The sequence below is a fragment of the Homalodisca vitripennis genome, chromosome 1, assembly GCF_021130785.1.
Source record: "Homalodisca vitripennis isolate AUS2020 chromosome 1, UT_GWSS_2.1, whole genome shotgun sequence".
NCBI classification, from domain to species: Eukaryota; Metazoa; Arthropoda; class Insecta; order Hemiptera; family Cicadellidae; genus Homalodisca; species Homalodisca vitripennis.
Window position 1 is genome coordinate 116642052 of NC_060207.1, and position 23749 is coordinate 116665800.

Genomic DNA, 23749 nt, shown 5'->3' on the forward strand with positions numbered 1-23749 from the left:
TATTTCGCGAATAAGTAGGCTTAGATTAGATCATTATAAATAAGTATGTTACTAGTAGTATTAAAGTTAAAGATAACCTTTGCGAGTCCAAACGTGATCTAAGCTTTAATTTGGGTACCTTTTCAGTACCCAGAAGCTCGCACTAATGTCGATAAAAGAAAAACATCCCTCGAGACGTCACCTAAATTCAAGTCCAGATCACGTGAGTACTCGTTAAATTTGTATTTGTATAGCCTAATACGTACATATGCGTTTACCTACCTTTAAAGCCTAATATCAAATAGTAGATAGGGACAGAGTGGCCTCCCTTTCGCCGATATCGCTTCCTTTTGGAATGCAAAAAACAAGAACAGATCGTCATAATGACATATAATTTTTACAGTGAATCAAATATTTTTGATTAATTATACAGATAAATAATAAGGGTTTAATATGGCTTTTGTTATTTCTTCAGGCTACAAAGGTTAGTTTTATTGATCACTAGTTAAGATCTGGCGAGGACAATATTGCATAGGTTCGAGAAATGTATAACGTACACAATTAATTCGTAATAAAAGTGGTCAGTTGTAAAGTATGGAACCATTGTGCTAGGATGTTCGGAGGAAATGTTCAAAAATAGCCTAATTAGCAATATTCACTTTTCCTAGTCTGATATTGCTGATTGTTGGATCAAATCAAATCAAAATGCCTTTATTTACAAGCGTTTCTCAGTACATATAGGCATATAGGCATAGATATAGGCATCCAACATAATTTGGAAATGAAAATGCATACAAAATATTATGAAAATCAATATATTAAATATCAATATATTAAATCTTACACTTAAAATTTTGGGGAAATGGTAACAATAGGTAGGTGCTCTTTTCACCATCTCAGGCTGTGGTGTTGCCTACGAGGGCGATCGCAATAGATACTTATGCCGCGTACCTTACTGACTAATAAATACATAGAGTCAACTGAGGAGAGTCAGTGTGCTGGACCCCCACTGATCTGACGGTACCGGGTCGGAGGTTTCCTCATTGCGCAGGCCAGTTGATTGCAACTGATCTGCGAGAAAGTAAAGCCACAGTCCAGAGCTGTAGAGGTGTCGGCGAAGGTCGGGCCATCCGCTAGTGAGTGACCAGTACGGTGTGAGCCTACCACAAGCCCGCCAAGGCCGCCCGAGTCCGCCAAGCCTCCAGTCAGTACCGCTGCCGCAACCGCGAACCCCACCATGGATCAGCATAACCCGGCCACTCTGGAACTACAGGTTCGTACTTTCAGAAGAGCTCGTTTTCTTACCAAATTAAAGAGTGTCGTGACAACAGAATCAATTACGACTGAACACTTTGTAACGAAGGAACCGATTGACTAGTATTCCTATAACAATCTATTGTTTATATAAAAATGTTCACTCCGATCTACATCTGTGAAATCAAATTTGAACTTCAAAACCTATCTAGCCACAACATGTGTTATTTTTAAATTTCAAGATGCCGAAAGAGTTATTTAAATTATTGATAATCTGTTAATATTTGAGCATTATACTTGTCCTAACAACTATTACCAGAAAAAGTGTTTATTTGAATTACTGTAGTTTAATCTAAAAAATAAGGATGTATTAAAAATGTAGAAAATGTAAAAAAGTTTTTGATCCAAATAAAAAATGTCTTATTGACGTTTATTGTGTAAACGTTTAGAATGGGAAAGACGTTAATTAAGGGACCCGGGGTTGAGCCACAAAACGGTCAGGAGAAGTCACTATTACCAATTAGTCATCATTAGATTAGAAATTGAAAAAGTAATCTTGCCTAACACTAATTACAGCAACATGTGTAACAATCCAATTACTCGATGGTTTAATTTCGAGAACGGCGTGAATCTATAGTGGGATAAGTCTTCCTATGACCTGAGTCCACACTAAGACCACTTTGATGATATGGATGTTCATCAGATCGTCTTGCTGTAGTAAAGGAATAGAATTTGATATAGGAAACTAGATTTTAGCTGAATGCTATGTCAGATTTTAACAAAGATCGATATTCCCGTCGTTTGGACTTATTGTAAAATTTGAAGATCTTTTAATGGCCATTAGTTATTAGGATATTAATAATTAATGAACACAAATGATAATAAACAATAAATTCCACCCATTGTACCTCATTCGTCCTCCTTCGTACGTATTTCGGCCCAGTTACTTCAATATGTACTTTAAGGTATGCATCGGTAAGGTATTAAGGTAACCAAGTGGTGGAATTGGTTTCCGGAATTATAATTTAAACAGTTCTAATTTCACTCTATTTACTAGGTATATGATACACTTTATTTGTAGTTAAAATATAATTTTATAAAGTATAAAAATTCATTGTTTTCCCTGAATTCATCATTTATGTATACATGCTGTCGATTAAAATTTTTATTTTCAGTAATTTTTTCTTGGGGTCTGCACAAATTCACAATTTAGATGCCAACAAATTCCTCCTGAAATAATCTAAACTCTTGTATTGTCTCTTAGTAATGTTCTTTGTAGATTATGGGCAATATTAAAAAAAAATATGATTAATACACATCCAAATACTCGTAGTTGTTCGATATTGTTATTAATAATTCAGAGACAAAAATCCCTAACATTGTCTTATGTACCGTTTAAATATTTAAAACGTTTACACTTTATTCAAAAACTTAAAACCGTGTGGGTACTTGTTAATAATACCTTTATAATAGGACATTTTTCCTTATTCTACGACCAAAAATAAAAACATGAAAAAATTTAAGGTTTAAATTTGTTTGCATGAAGTAAAATTCAAAGCCTTTTAGCATAACCGGTTCTTAAAACTATTCCCTTAATCAATACGAATTTTCCATTTTATTAAAAATAGCCTATCTCCCAGAAAATAATAATTTCTAAATATTTGGAAGACTCAAGATACAAAATATATTATAAAATATTCAAAAATTAGAATCCTATTGTCGAAATCTTTCTTTGGATTTTAAAAAATGTCAAAAATGCACCGGATATCAACAAGAAAATATTAAAAATGATTCTTTATAAATAAAAGACCTTAGCATAAGAATTACAATAAGTTAGTTTACATGAAGTCCAGTATCTTATACGAACACTTTTAACACGTTGGAATACACTAGGCACAATCCAGTTGTTGGACTCACAACATGTAGTCTACGTATTACGTTACATATGACATGATAATGTACAATATCTACCAAAGTAGGAATCTGTATAGTTCGTTTAAAAATCTCTTAAATTTTTGTTTTTCAAAATGTGTGTCCCAGCGAAAATATATGAACATTGATATCAGAAATAGTGAGATGCTTACTTAATGCGTATCAAACTGAACAAACCTCGTTTCTCAATCCCAAGCTATAATTTGGTTTTAGAAAATTAAAGAGTGACACCATAACCACAATAGCCCAACAGAAAAACTAGACTGTGCTCTGGTGCGACACTAATTGAACAAAAAGCTAGCAAAAAATGAAAAAAGTTTTTCCAAAAATCAAAGAAACGCTAAAAGTACGTCTAAACAAAGCAACGCCTCGTTTTAAAAAATAAAAAGTGAACACTAATTCATGTTTTTTATTTACAGTTAGTGTTGAAAAAATAACTGAATTCCTAAATTTATCTCAACAACAAGATTAAATAAGACGATTAAACACTTCTTTTTGCGAGAGTACGAATGATACCCTGTACTAATAATACTTCACCAGCTGTAATTTACAACGTTAAATTGTACATAGCAGATACATTTGATCAATGTCATTATGTTGTTCTATATGTATTGAAATTTTATTCTTTATCTTCTTTACATTAAAAAAATTGTAATTGTTGAAAATTAATAAACAGACAAAAGTTAAATTAATATCAATGCAAACTAACAAATGAAAAAAACTAAACGAATAAAAAAGTGTATTGTACCATGTAGATTGTAATTTTACATTTTGATGTTGAAGATTATAATTGCCGTCATACTGGTTAGTGGATCGTTTATATTACAATTATCTACAACAATTATCCGCTGTGTTCAGTAATGGTGCAATGGACTGTAATGGAAAACTTTGACTTATTGCTAAACAATGTGTGATAAGAAAATATTTCCTCCAACTTAATTATAATAATCTTCCACTATAATAGACTTTTATACTGTATAATCTGAAAGCACACTAGTTTATTACTATTTCCCGAAAGATTTATTACTATACAATGTACTGGCCACAACATCGCTTAGACTCCAGAGATATTTTAGTGATAACTGTTTTACAGTGTATACATGTCAGCAAATATATGTACACATATATTGCAGTAAAAAGGGATAGCATTAAAAAAAATGGGTTATAAAACACAAGTAAAGATAAGATGAGGACATTAAAAAGCACAGCACTTGTCACTTTCACAGGATTTTTATACCGTTCATCGGCTGTTTTAGACTACCGGCCATGACTTTATGCAGTATCTCAGATCACTCTTCACTGTATATCCAGATAACTTGTACTGGATAATACAAACTACCTGTCCATACCTCTTACTGGATGTTATAGACTACCGTCCATGACTTTACCTGGTGTATCAGACCATTCTTCACAGTATATCCAGAGTAACTGTCCATAACTTGTACTGGATAATACAAACTACCTGTCCATACCTCTTACTGGATGTTATAGACTACCGTCCATGACTTTACCTGGTGTCTCAGACCATTCTTCACAGTATATCCAGAGTAACTGTCCATAACTTGTACTGGATAATACAAAATACCTGTCCATACCTCTTACTGGATGTTATAAACTACCGTCCATGACTTTACCTGGTGTCTCAGACCATTCTTCACAGTATATCCAGAGTAACTGTCCATAACTTGTACTGGATAATACAAACTACCTGTCCATACCTCTTACTGGATGTTATAGACTACCGTCCATGACTTTACCTGGTGTCTCAGACCATTCTTCACAGTATATCCAGGGTAACTGTCCATAACTTTCACTCGATAATACAAACTACCTGTCCACGTCTTTCATTGGATGTTCTACACTACTGTACACGGTTTTAACCCGGTGTACCAGACCATTCATCCATAAAATCAGTTATATGCAGCGATTTGTAGATAGGCTACCATGCTATATCTTTTATTTACAGTTTAATCTATTTCAATTTTTAATTACCTTATTTTGGTGATTTAAATTCGTAGATGATTTCAATGATAGATGTTTCAGCGTTAACAGGTTTTAACATTGAATGAAATGTCTTCTTATATTCTGTTACATGAGAAAACTAATGTCATGTCTTTGTCAGATATTGTATTATAGGCTAGATGAAATACTTTGTGTAAAAATTACCTATATAAATTCAAGAATGAGGGAAATTTATAAGCAGATTTGGATGAAATCTTCTTAAGGCCCTGAAAATATCGTAGTTGGAAAATATACTCTTAATCTGTATCAGGAAGTAATGCTGCCAACAGAGATGATTCCAACGAGTAACGTTTTTTATCAAACTTTCAGGATTATTTTGATTGATGAATCTGCTAAATAAAAGAGCTAGAAAACTGAACTGATCGGCACAGTCAGTTCCTGATTAATTAATAGCTAGTATCTATGCTTAACGTTTTAATCTGTTTACGGAATTAAAGGTGCCCAAGCATTGTTAAGTATAGGACAGCAACAGCACAGCTCTCTTGTGCAAAAAAGTCTCTGCTAAATAAAAACCGGTCTAGACCACTCTGTCAGAGGTGGTTCGAACGCAAATTAAATGCCGCAGGAGAAATTACTCGATGGAATTTTCCACGACGTCTCACGAGTTTCTTCGCTTGAGAATAAAATTATGCGAAACCCCATAGGAATACAAATAACAGCTAAGCTGTCAGAATTGGCACGTGAAAACAATGTCACTGCTGACGTGACATTGTAACCGTTTATGTCAAAGTAACTATTCACCTTTGACATTACGCAAATACTTAGGTGTAGATAAACAATTGTATTATACTAGTAGATGGTGTAATAACAACCTAGAGTTTATAATAAAAGTTTTATGTTCAGTTAAATTCCTTGTTAATGAGTATTACTATAATAATTATGGATTCTAAGACATTAATTATAACTGTATAGTCATTTTTGCGTATTCTTTATGTTTCTACGTATAAAAGAGAATCAGGAAACAAAGTTACTTGAGATACTTTGGTGAATGGAAAGTTTAGTCGACAGGTGAGACAGATGCAACTGTAGGGCAAAGTTATTCCACTTGGTATTTACATGGTTCCAGGTCAACCAAACAGTAACCAGTTAGTGGTTCGTACTTGGAAGCATTTTGGAAGTGATAACTCATTGACTTTACGACTTATATTAGTAAACCTAATCCTTTCATCGAAATTACGTCAACCCAATTTTTAAGAGCAGACCTATTAAATAACGCACATCAATATTAGAAACTATTTTCAAACTACAAAATCTCGCCTTTACGATTTGTATTAGTAGACCTATTCCTATCCTTCAAATAATGTTAATGCAATTTTTAAGACCAGAGACAATACAACCAACACAAACGTAATAAAAACGTACGCAAACTTTAGGAAGAATTTTAAAAGTAAAATCTCATTGACTTGATGATTTATATCAGAACTTGTAATTTCAATCCAGTCGAGACTCTCTTTGAAATGACGCTGAGAATAAAAAACTTATTTGAACAATTTTTTCCGTAAACTTGTTAATTTTCTCAAAATTTGGTTTAAAACTCGATTTAAGGCGCCCTATCTAATAGCATGATAGTAAGATTTCTGAAAAAAAATTTGCGCCAAACTAACTGTGTACACGCAAAAGGTTTATAAACTATTGCGTAGGTTTATAACTAGATGTACATCGTTATAATCACTGGATTGATTCTATTAAGAGTTTCAAATGTGTTGAACAATATCCTCTAACATTTTTATTTTTTAATTAGATTTTATAGAATGCTTGTTGTATTATTCCACTTCTCAAACTTTTCGGAAAATTTTATTAACAATGTTATTATGCTTTTAATAATAACGGGTTACATTATAGTCCAAAAACGTTTCTAATGATGATTTACAGTTGTGTCTTGTTCTGTTCAGACTATTCTTTGTTTATTAAGGACAAGAAAAAACCTTTTATCGAGAGTTGATTCTACGTTCATTTTCATTCTTATTGCAGCAAAACCAGAGCAAACTATATTCCTGCAACAGAGGCTTGTAGTTTAGTTTTATCAGCTCTGCTCTGGTCTTAATTGGCTGAACAGTCACGTTACGATCAGTGTTATCAGTGAGAGCCTTTGTGCAGTGGAAATATCCTAACCAATAAAGTTTGCTTGTGGAAGTATTTTCAATGCCAATAGGAATAAAACCATATTTAGTGACACTCTAACCTTCAAACGGTAACGCAATAATTCATTCCAAAAGTCTGAACCTCTTCAAATCGATAGTTACAGCTATTATATACCATGCTAGAAACATCAATGAGGCCATAAAATCACGAAATTGTTATTGAATCAGCAAAGAAATTATTGTATAAAATTGTTATACTTTGAGTACGAGAGACTTAAACGGACAAGAATGTTACTAGTAAACTACTAGTATACCAGTAATGTTGAAATAGCTAAAAGATTACTCCTGAGATACATTTAAGCCATTCGTTGAGAAATCAAATTTTCTGTGGAATAGATTGACAGTACTACCTACAATCTACGCTAATTCTATATAAGAAATGTTTAAATTAATCATTTTGAAAAATATCCTAAAGCGTTTCTAATTGTGTCAATATTAACATTGTGAGCTGATGGACAATAAATACTCTATTTAAACTTTATGACATCAGCTCAATTGTCATTCCATTGTGAAATCCTCAAGGACGTTTCATCTGATAACAATTTTTAAATCTTATTCAAACTTATCATATTTTTAAATAATTCGTCCTACAGTTCATCATCATTGTTCAGCTCGTCAGAAATTTCTCCATTCATAAGCCAGCTCAATATTTATACAGCTATAGTAAATTACATATTTGAGTACGTTGAATTGAAAGAAAAGGTATATAAGTAGTTGAATTGTTTACTTTCAGTGGCTTTTGCTCTATATACAAGTTTACTGTAAATCAAACCATTTGTCTAAAATTAATTTGTAATAGCTTTCTTTGGAGTATAATGAGGTACCGGGATAATTGTTTGTTGCTATAGAATTTAGTATCAGTTGGAATTTAATCGTGGCCGCACTAGTTTACGATGTGCACACTCACCTTCGAAATTAAAATACCATGTCTAATAATAACTTTATAGGGTGAGGGGGTTGATGAAAAGATTCATCGTAGTTAAATTCCTAATACCTTTAAGAAAGATGAAACCTTTATAACTCAATGATCAAAAACTTTTCGCGTCTGTACTTATATAGTTAAAAAAATGTTCCTATGGCCAATTAAATCCTTTATTTCTTTTTGAATATGTTTTACCCAATGAAGAATTATGATCTTTAAAGAACATAATTATATTGTCAGAATAAGAGCAGGGAATTAGATTTTCGTTGGCACCATAAGAAGGGTTTGGTTAACAGGAGGACATTTTTAGCAAATATTAGGTCTTAAAGTTTTAGAAATGCCTAAACTGAAGCATTCATAACATGATACTGGGTTTAACACATAGGGTCATACTTTGTATCTACTAAAACGTATATCAATTCCGAACAAATGATTAAGTGTTAGCGTTCCTCACATATCAATATTAAGTCCTTTTCTTCTTTTTATTTATATGACGAAATTGCTGTTTGCGGATTCGGGGAAAGGTCTTGAAATTCAAACATATTTCAACCGAATTAACTCATTAAAATTGACTTTTGCTAACTCAATATTAAGATTTATTTGGACTTATAATCCAATATTCTTGAAATGGGAAATTTAATTTACCACAAATACTACAGTAGAAATATAATGAATCTTTTACGAGTTAATATGAGTCGTCTGCTGTTTTGTTGTGACAGACGTGTTGATTTATTGTCCGTAATATTAAGACAATAAACTGTTAAATATTTACTATTCTAATAGAGGAAAATGTAGAAATATTCATTGTGGGATAAGACCATAATTTCTTGAGATTTAATTTTTGCAGTCGTCTCCCAGCACTATTAGAATACTGTGATCAGTGTTTTCAAACCTCAAATGTTGTTAGTGTCGTACAACACAACGCGGGGACCCACGCATGATTTGTGTGGCACTTGTTAAAATCGAGTGCGCATAACAGTTTTTGTTTTAAAATTCGTGTGAACCAAGCGTTTTATTAGTGAAATGGATTACTCTAGCGAACGTTACTCCTCGTCCAGCATCTGCTATTTAGCGCCAAAACTCCGGCGAACTCAATGATCGCTCCGCCATTTTACACTAGAAGTCTTTCGGGTACAAAACCCACTAACGTAGTTATATATGGCATTCCATTTGATATCTCAAATGTTGAAATACAGGATGCTCTCACTGACTTACAGTATGCGGTAGGTTATTTATTCAAGCTAAGAACTAGGCGAGGTAATACAAGGGTTTGGGTAGTCTTCCTTCTCCGTGATACTGAACGTGACTTGGGACTAACTAGAAAACCTTGTGTAACATACTCAATAGCTATTCTGTTGTATGTCAGTATTAAAGTAAGGGCTTACAGGAAGTTATCTGACACTATCCAGTACAACAAAGACCAATATTTTTGCCATGGCTCAGGCAACTGCGATCAACAAGTTACATGTGTTTGTTTAAACAATGTAAAACTCACAAGGAGTACGCGGACAATGTTGCAATTGCAGTGGTCAACACAACGCAAACTACCGGAGTTGCCCCAGCTATTCGTTTGAGTAAAAGCGTTCGTTTCTCTATAATGACTACAGACCGGCTGCTATCGTAGTCGAGATTAAATGCTATTAACTGAATGTTACTTAGGCTCATCAAAGAGAAGCACGAGGCAAAACAATACCAGAATAATTCCAGGATAAGATAGGAAAAGCTATTCTTACGAACTCTGCAGCACCACTGCACAAACGTCAAGGACTATTGGAGCGCGGTGCTCCAAACTACCATCTGGGCAAGAAACGCCGCAGGGAGCCACGGAATCCAACTAACGAGTCTCTGAAAACTCAAGGACACGATGGAAATATCATCCCAAGCTATCGGAAGTGATAATTTACCACGATCCCAGCCAAGTACAACGAGGGCCATCCACCAAAATCTGTGGAAATGGAGAAAACGGCCTTCATAAAGACCACTTACTCGCCCGGGGATCAAAACGTGTTGAAGTAACTACCATGCTCAACGGAATTATGAAGCACCTCACTACGACCATCCGCATGCTGCACTCACTGGCCACTCTTATCATGGCCCAGTACCATGAATAGCCGTCCACGTCTGGTCATATGTATCAACGACGGCCTAACCAGGAGACGGCTTGAACTGCTGCAATTTCTATGTGAATATGATATAGACGTCGCCCAACTGCAGGAGACCCACCTACTCCCTCGGCATACTTTCACCGCTCCCAACTACGTGGCAGCATATCCTTGGCGGCACAGATCGTCCACCTCATCAAAACGATCGGAATAATAGAGCTGCTGGTGGGACTTCCATTATCGTACACTGACGAGTACCGCACCTGCACATCCCTTGCCCAGGCTGCAGTACGGAAGTTACTTCCATCTCTTTGCTTCATTGAACCCAGATATCGAAATCTTATCTGTATACAAGACGCCACACTGTAGGCTTATTCAAGCTGTTTGATCAACTCTTACACAATTCAAGCCCACCTACACACGAGACATAAATTGTAAAACTACTGTTTTAGGTTATGCCGACAATAATACATATGATCTAATCTTATTCCACTTTATAGAGGATCATCCTCACGTGACAATCTCCTTACACCAATCTCCTCCTTTAGCATCCAATTCAACACCCTGACTGGTAAAATCATCGAGCCGATATATGAGATGTTGCAATTTGCAACATTCTAGCCACGAGCAAGCCATACAACACTCATCCAGATCTACTTCGGGCTCTGCTGATCACCGTAGTCACCTACATCAACGTATTCAAGATGAATTCCAAGAGAGACGAAAACTGAGACAAATTTAGCAAAGATAGTGATATGCTAGAGACAAAGCGGCTTTTAACCACCAGTCCGAAAATGTTTATGCCTACTCCAAGATAATAACGAGGGACTATAGGGAAAATTTCTATTTCCAACTAACCCTTCGTTCAGACAAAAGGGTGGAGCGGCCACTTCGTGGACCAAACGACCTTATGTACTCTGCTGCTGAAAAGACGGAAGTTCTTGCTGACTGCATGCAGGATCAGTTTTCTCCATATTCACACGTGATTGACCACCAACACTCCATGACAGTTGAGGCATTCCTTTAAGAAGCTACCCGGACTGTGGAAAACGAGGACGAGGACTCCCCCCCACCCTACATCACACAGGAGGAAGTCTCCAGGGCCCTCTCCAAACTTCGACCCAAAAAGGGTCCCGGCGAAGACAATATCGGATCACTGGCTGGATCACTGGCTCTTCGAGTACTCCCAGTGTGGAATATTTCTTGAAAAGATCTTATTAAATCGTTGTTTGTAGTTCCCAGCTTTATGGAAGACGGCGAAAGTGATCCTCATACCAAGCCGGTGAATAATCTGACGTTGCCAGAGAGTTTTCTTCCGATTTCTATCCTACCAACCCTATTCAAAGTTCTGGTGAAACTTTTGAAATCCAGATTCCCGGAGGACTTCCATCTTTCGCTCCAGGACGACCAGTACGGTTTTTGAAGAGGCTATTCACCAAACTTCAACTGATCAGGGTAGTTACTCCGGCTGACGTACATACATAATTAACATGAGTCTGGTTTCCACAGTGGTAACAATAGAGCTCACACACAGTCCTCTCTTTTGTCGTATATTCCAACCGCTGTTGTCATATCTTTAAGACCGTCGTTTAGCCGTGTCGACCATATCAAGTTTCTGTCGGTGTGCCACAAAGATCATTCCTTGAACTGATATTATACCTGTGTTAGATGAATGACATTCCGCTGACTCCCAGAGTGAACATCGCACTCTACGCCAAAGATGCGTTATTCTATGTGCGGACAGTGCATATTCGTCAATGGTAACGTTTATGCAGCAGCAACTCGAACTCCTGGAACCAGGGACAAAAATTGGACAGTAAAGTTCACTGCCAAATGTGAAGCTATATGCTTCATTAGGAAGAGGTGGAGACCAGTCCTTCATGAGAACCTTCAACTTCAGGTTGAAAGGCACCACTAAACCAAATACTTTGGAATACTGAAAACCACACCATGACCACCACACGTGGTAAACTAGGAGCTCTCTTTGCCCTACAGCCATTGAGATTACTACCCAGAAAATACCAAAAGAGAGTATTAACATCCCCGTCGATCTGCCTGGAGTAAATAGGAGTATTTTGTAAATGTCGTGCAAAACTTACGTGTATAGCACTGTTTTTTTGGGGTTATATACAACATTTGACAGTGAGAGCAAAACCACCCTTTAAAGGCACTAAACGAGAGTGAATTAACACTGGCTTGAAGTCCATCCTCACGTGCCTTTCGTTAAGTTTGACAATCCTGCTATGATAACTTACAGTGTCACTAATTAAAGCAAGGACAGTACTGTGGTAATGGCAGCGATATACAGGTAGTAGTAACATGTTTCCTATCAGTTGTGCGTGTGAAGGTTTTTGGTTTGAAAAATTACATTGTTTTCCTCAACTCTTCTTTATTGCTGTCACACTAATGGTTTAGAATACACGAACAACCGGATAATAAGATAAAACTATGGCCTTGAAATAAGTTGTATGTATAATACATTATAGTATTTGGTGTGTTTATTCTGTTCAACTTATTTTGTTTGTTTTAGCGTAGAACTAAAGATAATTATTATAGAATGATAACACATTTATGATATACTTAGTATTGAGTCTGTTTAGCTTGATTAGCTCCTCGTTGTGGCTAATATTAGTAAAAAAGGCTTCAATTCGGAATTAAGTTTAGGTATATTTAATTTATTGATAACTTGTTATGCCTTAATTAATGTCTTAATTCACATAAGCTATTTGCAATTCCCAAAATATGTGACCATATTTGGTTTGGTGGTCCTACTACATGCCTACGATACGAGAGGTAGGGCCAAATATCGAATGTGCCATCAGAAGATGATATAAGAATGCCTACCCACACAAGCAAGTGTGATCATCCTGTCTCGTATAACATTCCGACTATGATGGTAGAAATTAAAGAGTAGTTGAGATATATATATATATATATATATATATATATATATATATATATATACACTTTTTGCGATTCAATGTTTATTGAAATTAAATAAGGCTATTGCCATTTATACAAATATATATACATTACATATACAGTCATCAACCTACATCTTATATATATATCGTCGTCGATGCTAAGGAAGTAAACAACCTCAAATAAACTCTCCGGAAAAGATGAATCTCCCTCGAAATCACAAAACGATTCATACTGACTGGATTTTGATTAGTATATCTAAAAAAAATAATGTAGCTTTTGTCTATTAAGTTGTGTCGTTGAAAATGTGTTTAACGAAAATTATTCAAATTTTTCTCATAACACTCTACCCCCTCCTCTAATTGTAAGACATTTTATCAGTCTTGGCATTTGATGACGACTATTTTCACATAGTCTTTTCCTCAATATTTTCGTTCAAGATAAAAATATTGTTTACAGCATACCACATACCCCTTTCTTAAAAACGAAGATTGTTTCCGTCTCGTATACAAAAGTTTTGTTAAAGATATAAGTACTTATCATTGCCAATGAAAACCATTTTCAAGGAAGATGAAATTTCTGACTTTAATATAATAAGTGCAAAAGATTAAGTTATAAGTTACTGACTGTCAGAACTAGTTTCTTTACATCCGAATTATATTTTATTGCATCTTAATCTATCACTACTCGACATGTAGTACATAACATGTAGATAATAACGCGCCTTTACATATCCTTAACAGCAAGGCAGACTAATTCAGTCTTTGCTTAATAAATATTAATTGGCTCTCATAGATTTATTATTCGTCAATAGTTAGAGTTCGCAATGCCAGGTCCATGTTCGCGTGGCAGAAGGTCAAATGCCTGTAGGTCAAGGACGAAGTCAGCAGCAGGTGTTGTACATTACAATGAATGCCATGGCGTAACATTTAACCAGCATCTTATATGTTCAAATACTTCTGATCCTCCTTTACATTCATATCTCTAGACTTTATTTATTTTCTTTTTGGATGACCTGTTCCAATAATCCAGGCAAGAAATCTTGAAGAGAAATGGAACACGATTTTTTGTTTTCAATTAAAATGTACTAAAAATGGTATTACTCAGTAAGTAATTACTAAGTACTTGGTCACAAAGAATGCTCGCTATCAGTCGTTGTGACTGTCCATAACCATAACTTTTAGGTTCGTTATCAGTGTCATGTTGTGACTTCTGTGCACGCTTGACAGCTAACTACAGTCGTTAAGAAATCTTTCTCTGACATTGTAAGATAAATCAGTGAAGGCCTTCAAACAGAAAGCACATGGTATTCTGTGTTCGCTAATCATACACACGATAAAAGCAAATAGTAAAAGAAAAGAAAAGTAATCCACCTCAAATATATATATATATATAATTATATATAAAACGTAATGTATATAAAATTACACTAGTAAAATTATATTTTAGATAGTTCCACATCCATTTAACCAAAGCCAGGCAGTACTAGTGTTATGGCCAGAGACCAACATATACGTAAGCACATATACGTACCCCTGGTTCCAGTTATCGATATTATGGTATTATACATAATTTAGATACCCAATATTATACCAATAAATTGTAAAGTTCCGTGGAAAAACATTTAAGAATGTAACTCACACAACACGATCTAAGACGCCTGCTGCAGCCCCCACGATAGCGGTTTTCGTTATCTAAAGAGATATTTCTTATAGTTTTGCACGATGTATTTATTTTATTAAGTGACTTCAAAAAGAAGGAAGTTAAACAATTCGACCTATTTCTGTGTTCCCTTTTCATGTATGTCCATAGATTTGTTTCGAAACTACTTATACTTAAACTCTTACTTAAATGAAAGAGGGATGCCAAGAGTGTCCCAAAAAAGTGCTTTGGAATTAAAGGATTGGAAAATTACAAGGAAATATCTAATTACTTTGTAAGTTTTACATATAAAACCACATGGAGAAGCCAGACTAAGCAAATTGCGGAGATGCCATTTTCTTGCAATTATTAGAACTTACCTCAGAAATGCCAGGAAACATACCTTTAAGTGTTCGATTTTGGAATGACGTCTCTATTGGAGAAAACAGGTTTCAAAGAATAATAGGATTTCGGTAATTTGCCTACGTTATATGTTACAAAAAAGTACAAGAAATCATTAAGCATGAAGTCCAGTCTGGAAACAGTGACATTGCTTGGCTTCATTCTCTCCAGTCTGGACTTCAAGCAGTTCGTCAGGTATCAATTAATTACTTTAACTTTGAGTGACTGTACCTTGCCACATTTTTATTTTTCGTCTTAGGGGTTTTTCAGGTTATATTATTTTCAATCCTCGAAAGTAGTGTTATATGTTTTGTAACATACAACGGTGGCAAATGTACGAAATCATTTTAAAAAATCTGTCCGAATGTTTCAAATAACTATATGTACTACAAAGTTACTGTGGGGAATAACATGACGGAATAAGATGCAGTTTTCTTCCAATGACCATAGATTGCCTCAGACATCTATTTGTGATAATGGTCCGAGTAGAGTCCCAATTGGAGGCAGTCCAATAATCGTCTTTGAGCAATGACACAAGATTAGGAGCGGAGATTGAAATTTTCCAAACCATTATACCTGAGACTTACTGTGGAAAGTTTCATGGTCTACTACAGGATTCCAGAAAACTCCAGAAGTCTTTGAGTAACAAACTGTAATAATTTCAGATGTGGAGAAGCTGAGCACAGAACGTAGAGACGGTCTATGAAGGGAGCAGGGGTGTTCCCTAGTTTTGTATTAAACGTTTAAACAAATGTGTTCTTATTCGCAAGTCGGTTGAAACAAGCATACACATTACTGTCGAGATACTGTTGCCTTGTGTTAGTGTGTATAGTTGTTGCTCTAGAGAAGGTGTAGTATCACTTGTGTATACAGTCAGCGCTGTTAGTGTCTGTGTGAGTTGTTTCAGACGTTTGATTAGAATATTCCATGAAATAGTTTATACTTACTGGTCTTTTTAGTATTGCTGGGGTCTAATTATAATGTAAGCTTCGCTGACATTGGTTTGTAGCGAAATGTTAATATTTCTGCCTAGTTTTCTTAAAATTATACCAACTCCTTAAAAAATAGTTATTATATATACATTTTTGTATGTTACATGTTTATATGTATATATTTTTGTAATTGTTCTTATATTAGATATTATAAAATTACAAATAAAGTGTTTAATAAGCATATTAAATTCAACCAGATCTTTAAAATATAAAGGTTTAATGGTATTAGGACAGTAGTTATTACAAATGAAACGGTCAATTGACTTTATAAATTAAAACACAAACTCAGGATAAAAATAAACTAGCACTTAGATAAGGCAAATAGGACAAATGGTTAGAGGATTTTTGCATTTATCTCATTACTGTTTATTGAATTTGCTGAAATTATATAATTATGAAACAATTTATGTGGCGCATAAAATATTTCAGTGTTGTATTACAATTTCAAACAAAAAATTTAAAAACAATTGGAAAATAAAAAAAGTAAACGTAGTGTGTAAAATTTCTTTTATCGTTATAAATTTTACAAAACACTGTACAGTATTCGTAACTTGTATCAATATCTAAACTTGATTTGATAAATATTTAGCTAAAAGGTATCTGCATAATTTTATTGCAGTCACTTAGTCATCGAAACTGTTTACGATCTTTATGTGAATTTTATACTAATAAACATTACATAAAGTAAAAAAGTGACAAAACTTCATCCACGAATTATTTATGTTGTAGTTAAAAAAAAACGGTGTATACATTCCAATCTAAAAATCAAAGACAAGTCATCAACCATCATTTATAATAGATTACAATAACGCCTCCTCGTCTCACTGAATTACTGAATGACGTAGTAGTCCCTTCAATAAAAAGGGCCGTAGTAACTTGAAACTTTACGAACCCATACGTTTCAAAATATTTGTTGATATTAAGACTAAAAAGATAATACATTTTCCAATTTCAATATGAAAGGGGATTCTGAAGGTAGATGTTGAGAAAAGTAGATTTGAAATTTGGTACGCATGTGGTTTAAATTGTGTTATGGGTGGGTAATAATTAAAATAGTCAAACATGGAATTTTGTATTTTTAGAGATTTTTACGGGGTTACGAATCCAGCGTTTGTTACCGTGTCAGACTGACTCACGTTGACCAAGGTTGCGTCATAATTCACGGGAAATGCTTACACGATGGGAGTAGGCTTGGACAAAAATTGTATAGAAAAGAGATGAGTAGACATCGAGAGAGGCATGTCCATTCCTCTGTTTTTAGTTTTAAGTAAATACCATGCAAGGAAGCCAACCATTCTCTTGTACCTTATAAGTAAGCATTCACAGCTTTCTTCATCACAGTGTTTAAATAACATTATTTTTGTATGCATTAAATGGTTTAAATCGGTCACTAGCGCAATCAGAAGTAAAGATTGGATAATATCTTTTTCATTGCACCACACAATTTAGTCACTACACAACATCAATTGATTGACGATGTAAACTTTATATCGTCTAACATTTACAGTTAAGATTATATTTTAACTAATATTTTTTTAAATTTCCTTATCTGGATAAACTTTGTTCTTTACAGTGATTATAAAACAAGTTAAAATAAGAAGTGTTGTGACTTTAAACACAAAGTTTCACCGTTTTTACGAGCCCCAAATGAATGTATCATCTGTTTAGTATCAGATTTGCATTATTTTTCAAAAACATTTTTATTATTTTCTCTGAACACTTTTCAATTTCTTCTCCATAAATACAGATTTGGACCACATTTTAAATAAAAAAATTAGCCAAATCGGTCTAGCAGTTCTCGAGTGATGTGATTATCAACTCACAACATAAATCTTTATTTATAATGATTGAATTTGTCTTGTTTGGTATAGGCGAAAATGTGAATATACGATCCTGATTGTATTTTTGCCATGACGAAATTTACCATGCAAATCTTACATTTGAATATCACTAGATACAGTGATACTTTTTAAACACTTAAATTGATTTAAAAGGTGTCATAATAAATACAATTTTTACCTCAAATATGACTTTCTTTTAGAAGTAAAGTTTCTTTATTAATAAGGTTTCACAATTTTTGATTAAGTAAAACCAAAGGTTAATTTATTGGCTATCACCTACGCGTCTATAATTAAGGCATTCTTCATTTCATCACATGTTCAAATTCTATAACTCACACTGCTTAGTTCTAGAAAAAGGTGTACACCAAATTTGTATAAAATTCTCTTTAAATAGGACATTTATAGAATTCCATACGAAAATAATCAACAAACCCATGTGTATTGAAGAAATTCTTGAGCTAAGATAGGCTAAGTCTTAATTGAGCAGAAAGACCAGAATGGAAATGGTGAAGTACTGTCTACAACGCCAAGGCAAAAGTGTGAACATATTTTGGTCATATTTAATAAATTGCTAGATTTTATCTAAAATCATTAAATATATACAAAGCTTTCAATTTACATTATGGGGTCAGGCTCCTCATGCAGGAAATAAAATTCTTCTTCTCAAATCTCCATTGTAATCTCAACTGTAAATCCAAACTTGTCATGCTACTCGCCGCTGCTAAAATTAAAATATTGCGTATTAGCATTTTTCTATATCAGGAGAGCGTGGGTTCGGTTGTCATGATGTGTGACACCGTATGCCGCCTGTTGTCGGCAAGGACAACCTCTATGTGATGTAACTGAGGACAACGGTGGGAGTTGAGATGTAATTATAGTTCAACAGTACATCAAGGTGTAGTACCTGCTGGTGAGGTTATTTACGATGTGGTTGCTTACAATTTGATCGTTTTTTGCTAAACTATTTGTCATTTAAAACTATTACTTTAAAATATTTTTACTTTTAAACGTCCCTGTTTTAATAGACAGAAAATAAAGAAAATATGCATTTTTAAAGTAAAGAATAAATATATAAGATATCAACTCATGGAATTAAAAGTAAGTGGTAGTTTAATAAATGGCTTTAATTTTAATTTTCAAAAGTTAGTAGCTCTAACTTGAATTTAAATTTAACCTTAAGTTTATAATATTAATTTAGTAATATAAGAAATTACCGGTGCAAAATGTTATGGATGGCAAGTAATGGGACAAAAACTGAATTTTACTGGAAGAATGTAATATTTTAATTATAAAACAATCAAATTTTAATACATCAACAGAAAAAAGGCTACACTTTGTCCTTGGTCTATTTCATTCATACACTTGTCGTGTGTAGATAAATTGTTTGGGTATAATTTCGTAAAAATCTAAAATGTATTACTAAACATATGCATAAGCTAGTGGAGGGGGATTTGTTGGGGTTAATACAGACCGCTCATCCTCACTGGAACACATACACATAAATTAAATAACTATATATGTATGTATGTATGTATATATATATATATATATATATATATATATATATATATATATATATATGTATAAAGTCAATAAACATTGAAACACAAGAACATTGAATTCAGGCGAAGCAAGTACTTTTTGAGATTCAATGTTTATTGAAATTAAATTCGGCTATTGCCATTTATGCAGTACAAATTTAATTAATGTAAATAAAATCGTTTTACAGGTATTTGGTCTTCCAATCATATGTTAGTTTTTATTTAAACGCATATTTGACAGATATGGCCAAATACATAATAATTGAATCATAAAAAGTAAGGGCTCTGTGGTATAATGGTAGCACATTCACCTGGTAAGTGAGGGATCCGGGTTCGAGTCCCAGCGGAGCAAGTACATTTGTGATTCAATGTTTATTTAAATTATAGTCGGCTATTGCCATTTATACAAATTTAATTTCTATATATATTAAGCTGTGTCAAATGCTTTAGGTGAGGTTTTAGCAAATGTGGGATTGGTTTCATTATGGACCACGCAAAACTTCGGGATTTATCTCGTCATTGAGTTTAAAAATTGGTCTCGTTTAGGATTGATAAATTACTGAAACTATTGTACAATAATTGTCTAGCTAAAATACATGTAGTTAACAACTTCACTGTTGATGTATACTGAGTGGGACTGGCTACTCTCAGTCCTCCCTATGTGTCGTAATGCGTCAGCCGCAGTCAACGTGTTAAATTATTGTACAATAACTGTCTAGCTAAAATACATGTAGTCAACAACTTCACTGTTGGTGTACTGAGTGGGACTGGCTACTCTCAGTCCTCCCTAAGTGTCGTAATGCGTCAGGCGCAGTTAACGTGTTAAACTACTGTACAATATATGTCTAACTAAAATACATGTAGTTAACAACTTCACTGTTGATGTATACTGAGTGGGACTGGCTACTCTCAGTCCTCCCTAAGTGTCGTAATGCGTCAGGCGCAGTTAACGTGTTAAACTACTGTACAATATATGTCTAACTAAAATACATGTAGTTAACAACTTCACTGTTGATGTATACTGAGTGGGACTGGCTACTCTCAGTCCTCCCTAAGTGTCGTAATGCGTCAGGCGCAGTTAACGTGTTAAACTACTGTACAATATATGTCTAACTAAAATACATGTAGTTAACAACTTCACTGTTGATGTATACTGAGTGGGACTGGCTACTCTCAGTCCTCCCTAAGTGTCGTAATGCGTCAGGCGCAGTTAACGTGTTAAACTACTGTACAATATATGTCTAACTAAAATACATGTAGTTAACAACTTCACTGTTGATGTATACTGAGTGGGACTGGCTACTCTCAGTCCTCCCTAAGTGTCGTAATGCGTCAGGCGCAGTTAACGTGTTAAACTACTGTACAATATATGTCTAACTAAAATACATGTAGTTAACAACTTCACTGTTGATGTATACTGAGTGGGACTGGCTACTCTCAGTCCTCCCTAAGTGTCGTAATGCGTCAGGCGCAGTTAACGTGTTAAACTACTGTACAATAAATGTCTAGCTAAAATACATGTAGTTAACAACTTCACTGTTGGTGTATACTGAGTGGGACTGGCTACTCTCAGTCCTCCCTAAGTGTCGTAATGCGTCAGGCGCAGTTAACGTGTTAAACTACTGTACAATAACTGTCTAGCTAAAATACATGTAGTTAACAACTTCACTGTTGGTGTATACTGAGTGGGACTGGCTACTCTCAGTCCTCCCTATGTGTCGTAATGCGTCAGCCGCAGTTAACGTGTTAAACTACTGTACAATAATTGTCTAGCTAAAATACATGTAGTTAACAACTTCACTGTTGATGTATACTGAGTGGGACTGGCTACTCTCAGTCCTCCCTATGTGTCGTAATGCGTCAGCCGCAGTTAACGTGTTAAACTACTGTACAATAACTGTCTAGCTAAAATACATGTAGTTAACAACTTCACTGTTGATGTATACTGAGTGGGACTGGCTACTCTCAGTCCTCCCTAAGTGTCGTAATGCGTCAGCCGCAGTCAACGTGTTAAATTATTGTACAATAACTGTCTAGCTAAAATACATGTAGTTAACAACTTCACTGTTGGTGTACTGAGTGGGACTGGCTACTCTCAGTCCTCCCTAAGTGTCGTAATGCGTCAGCCGCAGTCAACGTGTTAAATTATTGTACACTAACTGTCTAGCTAAAATACATGTAGTTAACAACTTCACTGTTGGTGTATACTGAGTGGGAATGGCTACTCTCAGTCCTCCCTATGTGTCGTAATGCGTCAGCCGCAGTCAACGTGTTAAACTACTGTACAATAATTGTCTAGCTAAAATACATGTACAACAACTTCACTGTTGATGTATACTGAGTGGGACTGGCTACTCTCAGTCCTCCCTATGTGTCGTAATGTGTCAGCCGCAGTCAACGTGTTAAATTATTGTACACTAACTGTCTAGCTAAAATACATGTAGTTAACAACTTCACTGTTGATGTATACTGAGTGGGACTGGCTACTCTCAGTCCTCCCTAAGTGTCGTAATGCGTCAGCCGCAGTCAACGTGTTAAATTATTGTACAATAACTGTCTAGCTAAAATACATGTAGTTAACAACTTCACTGTTGGTGTATACTGAGTGGGACTGGCTACTCTCAGTCCTCCCTAAGTGTCGTAATGCGTCAGGCGCAGTTAACGTGTTAAATTATTGTACAATAACTGTCTAGCTAAAATACATGTAGTTAACAACTTCACTGTTGGTGTACTGAGTGGGACTGGCTACTCTCAGTCCTCCCTATGTGTCGTAATGCGTCAGCCGCAGTCAACGTGTTAAATTATTGTACAATAACTGTCTAGCTATAATACATGTAGTTAACAACTTCACTTTTGGTGTACTGAGTGGGACTGGCTACTCTCAGTCCTCCCTAAGTGTCGTAATGCGTCAGGCGCAGTTAACGTGTTAAACTACTGTACAATAAATGTCTAGCTATAATACATGTAGTTAACAACTTCACTTTTGGTGTACTGAGTGGGACTGGCTACTCGTAGTCCTCCCTAAGTGTCGTAATGCGTCAGCCGCAGTCAACGTGTTGAATTATTGTACAATAACTGTCTAGCTAAAATACATGTAGTTAACAACTTCACTGTTGGTGTATACTGAGTGGGACTGGCTACTCTCAGTCCTCCGTATGTGTCGTAATGCGTCAGCCGCAGTCAACGTGTTAAAGTATTGTACACTAACTGTCTAGCTAAAATACATGTAGTTAACAACTTCACTGTTGGTGTATACTGAGTGGGACTGGCTACTCTCAGTCCTCCCTAAGTGTCGTAATGCGTCAGCCGCAGTCAACATGTTAAACTCATAAACTAAACTTGTTATTATAAATTAATGATATTATTATTTGTTTTATGAAAAATGTTGCCATATCTCAATTCTAAACTTTTCCATTCCTTTTTAGAATTCAGTCGTTTGTCTGTCGCTTCGCACGAAATATGGTGTCTGTGGTAACATTACGTCAATGTGGCATATTTATTCCTATGCTCCACTGCGCGTGTAATTGTCTCCGTTTGTCAATCTTTTTTACTTTGGTATAAAATAAAATTAATAAGGTAATTGAAAGTTTTACGTTTGAGACTAATATACTATTCGTTGCAATGTCGCTATCAGGAGAAAAAGTAAACTTGCTGAACAGGAGAAAAAGTAAACTATTATAACAATAATGATATAAAAAAACAAACATTATTTAAAACTTTAAAAGTAATCATGAATAAAACAAAGGTAGGTTAAGTTTTTTCTATGAAATTTTAGTTTAAGTTAGACCGAACTACTTTGACAGAAGAAGCTACTTAAACGCGAGACTTATTGCTGAAGTCTCGCGATTTTCCTATCCCAGGAATCTATTTTTAATTGTATCCTAAAATGTCCAAACTAGACTTTGCTTTCCAATACAAATGATCTCATTGGCAATGTAATCCTAATGTGATAAGTTATTTGGAGGTTAGTGTTCCTGATTATATATTGTTATAACTAGCAATATATGAAGTTTCTAATGTTCTTGAATGAAGAAATAACTTGCTTGTTCAGAGTTCAT

The 23749-nt window shown here is 34.7% G+C and overlaps 1 protein-coding gene across 3 annotated transcripts in view; it reads left to right on the top strand.

The window, feature by feature from the left end:
* The first annotated feature begins 1032 nt into the window (after window positions 1-1032).
* Window positions 1033-23749, top strand: part of LOC124369906 (proton-coupled amino acid transporter-like protein CG1139) — a 40445-nt gene continuing 17728 nt past the window's right edge. The window contains exon 1 of one of the 3 annotated variants that reach the window (XM_046828075.1): window positions 1033-1252. In XM_046828075.1, coding sequence (XP_046684031.1) covers window positions 1217-1252 — 36 coding nt within the window. In that variant the 5' untranslated portion in view covers window positions 1033-1216. Of the gene's footprint in view, window positions 1253-19029; window positions 19249-23749 lie in introns of those variants that run through there. The other 2 variants (XM_046828093.1, XM_046828084.1) reach the window with 2 other exon arrangements.